This window comes from Alosa alosa, chromosome 10, assembly GCF_017589495.1.
Source record: "Alosa alosa isolate M-15738 ecotype Scorff River chromosome 10, AALO_Geno_1.1, whole genome shotgun sequence".
NCBI lineage: Eukaryota > Metazoa > Chordata > Actinopteri > Clupeiformes > Clupeidae > Alosa > Alosa alosa.
This window is the reverse complement of record NC_063198.1, coordinates 35,011,257-35,021,256: the sequence shown is the minus strand read 5'-3', so window position 1 is coordinate 35,021,256 and position 10,000 is coordinate 35,011,257. Positions and strand designations below refer to the sequence as shown.

Here is a 10,000-nt window from a genome sequence, read left to right as displayed (position 1 = left end):
ACTTATTCACCCCACTCTTGACACCTGGTCTGGTCTGCTTAAGATGTGTACAGGCCTTGAAGTCTCATAATAATTGCAGTAATATCAAAGCTTATAAAAAACATACATGCATCCTTTTAAGTCATAGAAATCCACCACACACGGCTAAAAGTTAGTCATGGTTTCAAAAGTTCCCACTTCGAAGCCGGTTTCAAAGCTATCGGTTTCAGTCTCCTAAACCGTCGGGCGCCGTACATGCAAGGCGAATCAACTATCAGGTAAAACTCACCGTTTCACAAAACCGCCGGCGGTGCACAGCCCCTTAAACTGCTACCCAGGGAGATGCTAATCTCTCTTTAGACTGCTACCCAGTGAGATGCTGGTCTCTTAAAACTGCTACCCAGGGAGGTGCTAATTTCTCTTAGACTGCTACCCAGTGAGATGCTGGTCTCTAAAACTGCTACCCAGGAGATGCAATCTCTTAGACTGCTACCAGTGAGATGCTAATCTTCTAAAGGAATTATCCGAGAAAATGTATTTTAGATCAATTTCTACGGATGATTGGGAGTACATACGTTGAGTTGACATCAAAATCATGTCATTCCGATGTGTTTGAGAAAGTTCCCGTTTTAGTCAAATCACCGTAGCGTGGAAGGAGAAGGGCATATTATTTCGGCCACAAAACGCTATTTTTATACCTCTTCTACAGTTCCAAACAACATTACACTTACGCAAAGTGAGTAGAGGGTCCCTAAAGCCAAACCGGCATCCCAGGTCTTAAATGTGGTCGGATAGAGAAAGTCCAGAATGAATTTCATCAAGCCAGTACCTTTCCGAAATGTTGCCATCTTTGCTGCCATCTTTAGGGAAAGTCCGTGAGAGTCGATTACCAAGTGTGCTCTGAAATTCATAATTTCGCTTGCCGTAAAAAAACAAAAACATAGTCCAGTTTTTTTTTTTTAAATTGAAATGAAGTTGTATGGACTGACCATGTTTTTTTTTTTTAAACGGGCGATTTAAATTGTGAATTTCCAGAGCCTACTCTACTAGGGACCCTCTACTCACTACCACGCAAGTGTAATGTTGTTTGGAACTGTAGAAGAGGTATAAAAATAGCGTTTTTTGTAGCGTAAATAATATGCCTTCTCACTTCCATAACGAGATTTGACTAAAACGGTAAAATCGAACTTTCTCAAAACACATCCGGTCGACATGATTTTGATGTTAACTCAACGTATGTACTCCCAATCATCCGTAAATTGATCTAAAGTGCATTTTACTCCGGATAATTCCTTTAAAACTGCTACTCAGTGAGATGCTAATCTCTCTTAGACTGCTACCCAGTGAGATGCCAATCTCTCTTAGACTGCTACCCAGTGAGATGCTAATCTGTCTTTAGACTGCTACCCAGTGAGATGCTAATCTTTCTTAGACTGCTACCCAGTGAGATGCTAATCTGTCTTTAGACGGTGTGTTACTGGTCAGTTGGCTATGACTCACCGTGTGCTGCTGCTGTCCTTGGGCTGTACGTGGCATGGCGTCTCCCCAAGACGCACCTCGTGAGTTTTAGCGCTGATAGCGGGACGGGGTGGGGACTGGAATCCCCAACCACACAGCGTCAGTTCTGTCTGCCCATCAGGGGGTGCTGTCTTGGGGAAAAACTATGTAGAGAACCAGAGAGCCATACTGTTTACTTATATGTTTACTTATATACTATTTACTTATATACTGTTTACTTATAGTTTTCATACTGTTTACTTATAGACCTCTACACTCAAACATCAAACTATGTAGAGAGTCAGACTGTATACCGTTTACTTACACTTATACTGTTTACTGTTTACTTATAGACCTCTAAGCTCATCATCCGTCAACACATAAACTATGTGGAGAGCCATACCATTTACTTATAGACCTCTATACCCAAACATCTGTCGACTTATACCCCATATACTAATACCCCCATATAACCCATGTACTAATACCCCCATATACTAATACCCCCATATACTTATACCCCCATATATTTATAGCCCATATACTAATACCCCCATATACTTATACCCCATACTTGTGTGTTATGTAACCTGATCTCTCACACCTGTGTAATAGGCCAGTCAATCTAGCCCAAAAAGACAAAAAATTTGCAACAGAAATGCCTCATAGTTTTTATTGGTCCTAATACCCTCCTGAATCATATACTAAAAGTCCTCCGCCGAAGATGGAGTGGAACATATTTTTTTTTTTAGAGTAAAGGCCAAAGTTGTGCCCAACACTCTTAAGTAATAGGGAAAACAATTAAATGAATAGCTATCACTATGAAACATCTCCAGTTGATTAGTGAAATCATACCAAAGAAAACATGTATTACAAGTTTTTTAATTTTATGTTTATATATGCAAATTAGGCATTTATTCATCAAATGTACCATAAAAACACATAATCTGAAAATTGGATGAAAAATGTATTGTTTCATTCTTGACACATTAGCTAAAAGACAAAATTAAAGAAGGGACTGTGGCTATGTTTCTATATCATCCCATACATTAGAAAATACTATTTTTTGAGTCATCAAAAAATCTATTGCTCGTCATGTTTTCCCGACCTCAAATGTTGTGGACGGGAGTAAGTTTGGATTGGCACCCAGGCTAGTATACCATCAGGTATGCAGCATCAATTTCAGGACTGGAAAACAAGTACCAGAGTGTTTTCATGATGAAGACAGCAATGGCCCAAAAAGATGCAAAATTGATCAAGTTGGAAGACCCAAATCTGATGCTGTGGCAGACAAACAGGCTGATCGGAATCTTATAATGGCTGCAGCAGAACTCTTTAAAAATCTGACATTAGGTCTGTTGTGGAGGAAAAAGGTACCTATCCAACCAGTCTGAAAATGTCTTCGGTGATGAAAACACTGCTCTATGTTCCAGAGTCTCTGAAACTCTTCCTGCATACATTATTTATTGGGGAAAAAAAGGATCTCAATGTTAGTTACCTCGGTCAGGCCATAATGCAAGCGACTAGACCAAGATGTCTACTCCCACCACTTCAACTTGGAGTTGGGGTACAAATGCATCACCACATCGCATCAAAGTTTAGTTGTTCATATTCAGAGGTACAGAAGTACGAAAAAAGTGCCGCAGTAGCACAGAAAACAAAGGTCGATGGATTCACACCAGGGCACTTCATTCAATATGTTGCTGATAATGCTGACCATAACACCCAGACGATCGATGGTCATGGAACATTCCATGGCATGGGAATTATTGCATGCATAACCCCCAGAATCGAACGAGCATCAGTGATTTCACCTGTCAAGATTTCAGCAAAAGACCTGGAAAAGGTTGGACGCATCAACATTGTGCCATATGTACAAAAGTCTGGGGGCCTCAAGACCCTTACCTACCAAGAAGTTGAGGAGCACTCCGATGATGACAGAGAGACGGCTAGTGATAGAGACGAAAGAAAGATGGCCGCTGATACACTATGGAAACTGTCCTTGCTGCTTGGCAAATGCCCAAGGCCTGAATGGTCTGGGATGATGCAAATGCTCAACACTGGAAAAAATCATCCTGGTCAGTCAGAAGTCATCTTCCTACCCATGATTGACATGAATCCAGGAGATCTGACTTGCATCTATTCGACTCTCAAGTTTATTAACGATCAAGCGGCTCACTACCAGGTCACTCCAATTCTAACCTTTGATCAACCACTATGGTGGAAAGTGATGACAATTATAGAAAATGAAGCATCTGGTAGTCCATTGAAATCTATCGTTCTCCGACTTGGTGGATTTTATGTGCTCATGAGTTTCCTTGGTGCCATTGGTCATTTGATGGCAGGCTCTGGCCTGGAAGAAATCCTCAAATTAGTGTATGCACCAAACGCAGTGACCAAAATGCTTGAAGGTCATTTCCTGGTTGATGGAGCACTGAACACTCTACTGGCAGCAAAAACTTTTGAAGTCAAACTGCCCATCCCAGCAAGCTGTGCTGTAGACTCAAAGGAGTTGACTAAAGATGGCACTGTTGCTGATGATTGTGAGGGAAGAAAGACAACCGCACATGAACCAGTTTCTGACCAATCAGATGGAGAATCCACAGACCATGCTGAAGGCTTGACAGAATATGGTAGCGATGCTAGTGAAAGTGAGGACACACAAAGGGAGACAGACTCAGATGGACCAGCTTCTAATTGGCAAGCTAAAGAATCAGTATTATGGCTGGCACCACAACAAGAACAAATGCTAGTGAACTTAAAGATATAGCCCAGAGATTAGAGGCAGAGAAGCCATGGTTGATGACCGAACAGCAACACTATGGCTGCAGTACATGGAGATGCTTGATTTAGTCCGTGCATTCATCAGATCGCCTCAGGACATAACTTATATGTTAAATCATTGAGCATTTACCTTCAGAAAATGCACCAACTTGAAAACACACATCTGCAAGTTTATGAAAGATTTCAGGATGATGGTCTGCAAGTTGTTCGTCCAACGAATATGAATACTGGGCTGGACTCTCCCCTGATCTTGTAATCGAACAAGCTTTCATGCGAAGTATGAAAACGACTGGAGGACTGACACGGGGAAGGGGTATGACTGAAACTCAACGTGCGGTGTGGGTTCTTTCTAACCCTGCAACATCTGAAATCAATGCTGCCATGCAAGAAATGACTAGAGTAAATTATGAAACTAGTGCACAGCACAAAGACCTTTCTTCATCAAGACAGGTAAAAGACACTACAGACACCATCAAAATCCTTAGTTTTTTAGAGTCATTTAATCCATTTGATCGATATGAACACCTTATGACAGGTGAGGACATGGATGGGAGACACGTGAAGCAAAAGCAGTCACCATGGACTCAAAATCAACAGTTAAACTGAATAACGAAGTTGTCCATATTGATCCGCAGCTCTTGTTTCAGAGACTTTTGATTGCTGCTACACAGAAAGACGTGTTGACTGAAGCCTTAAAGTATGAACTATGTGGGTATCCACCTGCACTCTTTCAGACAAGGACTGTGTTTCTTCCTGCAAACAAACCCCAACTGGCAAAAGCAATATGGAAGGCTGTGCCTCATAATGATGTGCCAGGAGACATGTTGTATGTCTTGGATGGTGGGGCCCTCCTCCACCGACTACCCTGGGAGATGGGAAAGACATATGGGGAAATAGTGGAAGGTTACATTGGTTATAGTTTTATGGGCAATCAGTGGTGATGGTGTTTGATGGGTAATCAGTGGTGGTGGTGTTTGATGGGCAATCAGTGGTGATGGTGTTTGATGGTGTTTGATGGTGTTTGATGGGCAATCAGTGGTGATGGTGTTTGATGGGCAATCAGTGGTGATGGTGTTTGATGGGTGCAGTAATCAGTGGTGATGGTGTTTGATGGGTGATGGTGTTTGTAATCAGTGGTGATGGTGTTTGATGGGTGCAGATGGTCAGTGGTGGTGGTGTTTGATGGGTAATCAGTGGTGATGGTGTTTGATGGGTGCAGTAATCAGTGGTAATGGTGTTTGATGGGTGCGGTAATCAGTGGTGGTGGTGTTTGTTGGGTGCAGTAATCAGTGGTGATGGTGTTTGATGGGTGCTGTAATCAGTGGTGATGGTGTTTGATGGGTGATCAGTGGTGATGGTGTTAGATGGGTGCAGTAATCAGTGGTGGTGGTGTTTGATGGGTAATCAGTGGTGATGGTGTTTGATGGGTAATCAGTGGTGATGGTGTTTGATGGGCAATCAGTGGTGGTGGTGTTTGATGGGTGCAGTAATCAGTGGTGATGGTGTTTGATGGGCAATCAGTGGTGATGGTGTTTGATGGGCAATCAGTGGTGGTGGTGTTTGATGGGTGCAGTAATCAGTGGTGATGGTGTTTGATGGGTGCAGTAATCAGTGGTGGTGGTGTTTGATGGGCAATCAGTGGTGATGGTGTTTGATGGGTAATCAGTGGTGGTGGTGTTTGATGGGCAATCAGTGGTGATGGTGTTTGATGGGTGCAGTAATCAGTGGTGGTGGTGTTTGATGGGTGCAGTAATCAGTGGTGGTGGTGTTTGATGGGTGCAGTAATCAGTGGTGGTGGTGTTTGATGGGTGCAGTAATCAGTGGTGATGGTGTTTGATGGGTGCAGTAATCAGTGGTGATGGTGTTTGATGGGTGATGGTGTTTGATGGGTGCAGATGGGTGCAGTAATCAGTGGTGATGGTGTTTGATGGGTGCAGTAATCAGTGGTGATGGTGTTTGATGGGTGCAGATAGGTGGTGGTGTTTGATGGGTGGTGGTGTTTGATGGTGTTTGATGGGTGCAGTAATCAGTGGTGATGGTGTTTGAGGGGTGATGGTGTTTGATGGGTGCAGGTGGGTGCAGTAATCAATGGTGATGGTGTTTGATGGGTGATGGTGTTTGGTGGGTGCAGGTGGGTGCAGTAATCAGTGGTGATGGTGTTTGAGGGGTGATGGTGTTTGATGGGTGCAGATGGGTGCAGGTGGGTTCAGTAATCAGTGGTGGTGGTGTTTGGTGGGTGCAGATGGGTGGTGGTGTTTGATGGGAGCAGATGGGTGCAGGTGGGTGCAGTAATCAGTGGTGATGGTGTTTGAGGGGTGATGGTGTTTGATGGGTGCAGGTGGGTGCAGTAATCAGTGGTGGTGGTGTTTGATGGGTGGTGGTGTTTGGTGGGTGATGGGTGGTGGTGTTTGATGGGTGATGGTGTTTGATGGGTGGTGATGTTTGATGGATGATGGTGTTTGATGGGTGGTGGTGTTTGATGGGTGCAGTAATCAGTGGTGATGGTGTTTGATGGGTGCAGTAATCAGTGGTGATGGTGTTTGATGGGTGATGGTGTTTGATGGGTGCAGATGGGTGCAGTAATCAGTGGTGATGGTGTTTGATGGGTGCAGTAATCAGTGGTGATGGTGTTTGATGGGTTCAGTAAGCAGTGGTGATGGTGTTTGATGGGTAATCAGTGGTGATGGTGTTTGATGGGCAATCAGTGGTGATGGTGTTTGATGGGTAATCAGTGGTGTTTGATGGTGTTTGGGGTGCAGGGGTGCAGTAATCAGTGGTGATGGTGTTTGATGGGTGATGGTGTTTGATGGGTGCAGGTGTGGTGTTTGATGGGTGGTGGTGTTTGATGGGTGGTGATGGTGTTTGGTGGGTGGTGTTTGGTGGTGTTTGATGGGTGATGGTGTTTGATGGTGTTTGATGGGTGCAATCAGTGGTGATGGTGTTTGATGGGTGAGATGGGTGTTTGATGGGTGCAGTGGTGGTGTTTGATGGGTGCAGTAATCAGTGGTGATGGTGTTTGATGGGTTCAGTAAGCAGTGGTGGGTGTTTGATGGGTAATCAGTGGTGATGGTGTTTGATGGGTGCAGTAATCAGTGGTGATGGTGTTTGATGGGTGCAGGTGGTGGTGTTTGATGGGTGCAGTAATCAGTGGTGATGGTGTTTGATGGGTGCAGTAATCAGTGGTGATGGTGTTTGATGGGTGATAATCAGTGGTGATGGTGTTTGATGGGTGCAGTAATCAGTGGTGATGGTGTTTGATGGGTGCAATCAGTGGTGATGGTGTTTGATGGGTGCAGATGGTGTGGTGGTGGTGTTTGATGGTGTTTGATGGGTGATCAGTGGTGATGGTGTTTGATGGGCAATCAGTGGTGATGGTGTTTGATGGGTTTGAGGTGGGTGCAGTAATCAGTGGTGATGGTGTTTGATGGGTGATGGTGTTTGATGGTGTTTGATGGGTGCAGTAATCAGTGGTGATGGTGTTTGATGGGTGCAGTGTGGTGGTGTTTGATGGGTAATCAGTGGTGATGGTGTTTGATGGGCAATCAGTGGTGATGGTGTTTGATGGGTAATCAGTGGTGGTGGTGTTTGATGGGCAATCAGTGGTGATGGTGTTTGATGGGTGCAGTAATCAGTGGTGGTGGTGTTTGATGGGTGCAGTAATCAGTGGTGATGGTGTTTGATGGGTGCAGTAATCAGTGGTGATGGTGTTTGATGGGCAATCAGTGGTGATGGTGTTTGATGGGTAATCAGTGGTGGTGGTGTTTGATGGGTGCAGTAATCAGTGGTGATGGTGTTTGATGGGTGCAGTAATCAGTGGTGATGGTGTTTGATGGGTGCAGATGGGTGCAGTAATCAGTGGTGATGGTGTTTGATGGGTGCAGTAATCAGTGGTGATGGTGTTTGATGGGTGCAGATGGGTGCAGATAGGTGGTGGTGTTTGATGGGTGGTGGTGTTTGATGGGTGATGGTGTTTGATGGTGTTTGATGGGTGCAGTAATCAGTGGTGATGGTGTTTGATGGGTGATGGTGTTTGATGGGTGCAGGTGGGTGCAGTAATCAATGGTGATGGTGTTTGATGGGTGATGGTGTTTGGTGGGTGCAGTTGGGTGCAGTAATCAGTGGTGATGGTGTTTGAGGGGTGATGGTGTTTGATGGGTGCAGGTGGGTTCAGTAATCAGTGGTGGTGGTGTTTGGTGGGTGCAGATGGGTGGTGGTGTTTGATGGGTGCAGGTGGGTGCAGTAATCAGTGGTGATGGTGTTTGATGGGTGCAGGTGGGTGCAGTGGTGGTGGTGTTTGATGGGTGGTGGTGTTTGGTGGGTGCAGATGGGTGGTGGTGTTTGATGGGTGCAGGTGGGTGGTGGTGTTTGGTGGGTGTGGTAATCAGTGGTGGTGGTGTTTGATGGGTGAGTAATCAGTGGTGATGGTGTTTGATGGGTGCAGTAATCAGTGGTGGTGGTGTTTGATGGGTGCAGTAATCAGTGGTGATGGTGTTTGATGGGTGCAGTAATCAGTGGTGATGGTGTTTGATGGGTGATGGTGTTTGATGGTTTGTGCAGTAATCAGTGGTGATGGTGTTTGATGGGTGCAGTAATCAGTGGTGATGGTGTTTGATGGGTGCAGTAATCAGTGGTGGTGGTGTTTGATGGGTGGTGATGGTGTTTGATGGGTGATGGTGTTTGATGGTGTTTGATGGGTGCAGTAATCAGTGGTGATGGTGTTTGATGGGTGGTGTTTGATGGGTGCAGGTGGGTGCAGTGTTTGATGGTGATGGTGTTTGATGGTGTTTGATGGTGTTTGGGGTGGGTGCAGTGGTGTGGTGTTGGTGATGGTGTTTGAGGGGTGATGGTGTTTGATGGGTGCAGGTGGGTGGGTAATCAGTGGTGATGGTGTTTGATGGGTGCAGATGGGTGGTGTTTGATGGGTGCAGATGGGTGCAGGTGTTTGGTGGCAATCGAGTGGTGGTGGTGTTTGAGGTGATGGGTGTTTGATTGAGTGGTGCAGGTGGGTTCAGTAATCAGTGGTGGTGGTGTTTGATGGGTGCAGGTGGGTGGTGGTGTTTGATGGGTGCAGGTGGGTGCAGGGGTGGTGGTGTTTGATGGGTGCAGTAATCAGTGGTGGTGGTGTTTGATGGGTGATGGTGTTTGATGGGTGCAGATGGGTGCAGGTGGGTTCAGTAATCAGTGGTGGTGGTGTTTGGTGGGTGCAGATGGGTGGTGGTGTTTGATGGGTAATCAGTGGTGATGGTGTTTGATGGGTAATCAGTGGTGGTGGTGTTTGATGGGTGCAGTAGTGGGTGGTGGTGTTTGATGGGTGCAGTAATCAGTGGTGATGGTGTTTGATGGGTGCAGTAATCAGTGGTGATGGTGTTTGATGGGTGGTGGTGTTTGATGGGTGATGGTGTTTGATGGGTGCAGATGGTGATGGTGTTTGATGGGTGGTGGTGTTTGATGGGTGGTGATGGTGTTTGATGGGTGCAGTAATCAGTGGTGATGGTGTTTGATGGGTGATGGTGTTTGATGGTGTTTGATGGGTGGTGGTGTTTGGTGGGTGATGGTGTTTGATGGGTGATGGTGTTTGATGGGTGATGGTGTTTGATGGGTGGTGGTGTTTGATGGGTGTCAGTGGTGATGGTGTTTGATGGGTGGGTGATGGTGTTGATGGGTGATGGTGTTTTGATGGTGTGCAGATGGGTGCAGTAATCAGTGGTGATGGTGTTTGATGGGTGATGGTGTTTGATGG

At 45.5% G+C, this 10,000-nt stretch overlaps 1 protein-coding gene across 1 annotated transcript in view; it reads right to left on the bottom strand.

Annotated features, from left to right (window-relative positions):
• mst1rb (macrophage stimulating 1 receptor b) overlaps positions 1–10,000 on the bottom strand; it is a 72,953-nt gene that overhangs the window by 47,556 nt on the left and 15,397 nt on the right. The window contains 1 exon segment of the mRNA XM_048255549.1: positions 1,480–1,640. Coding sequence (XP_048111506.1) covers positions 1,480–1,640 — 161 coding nt within the window.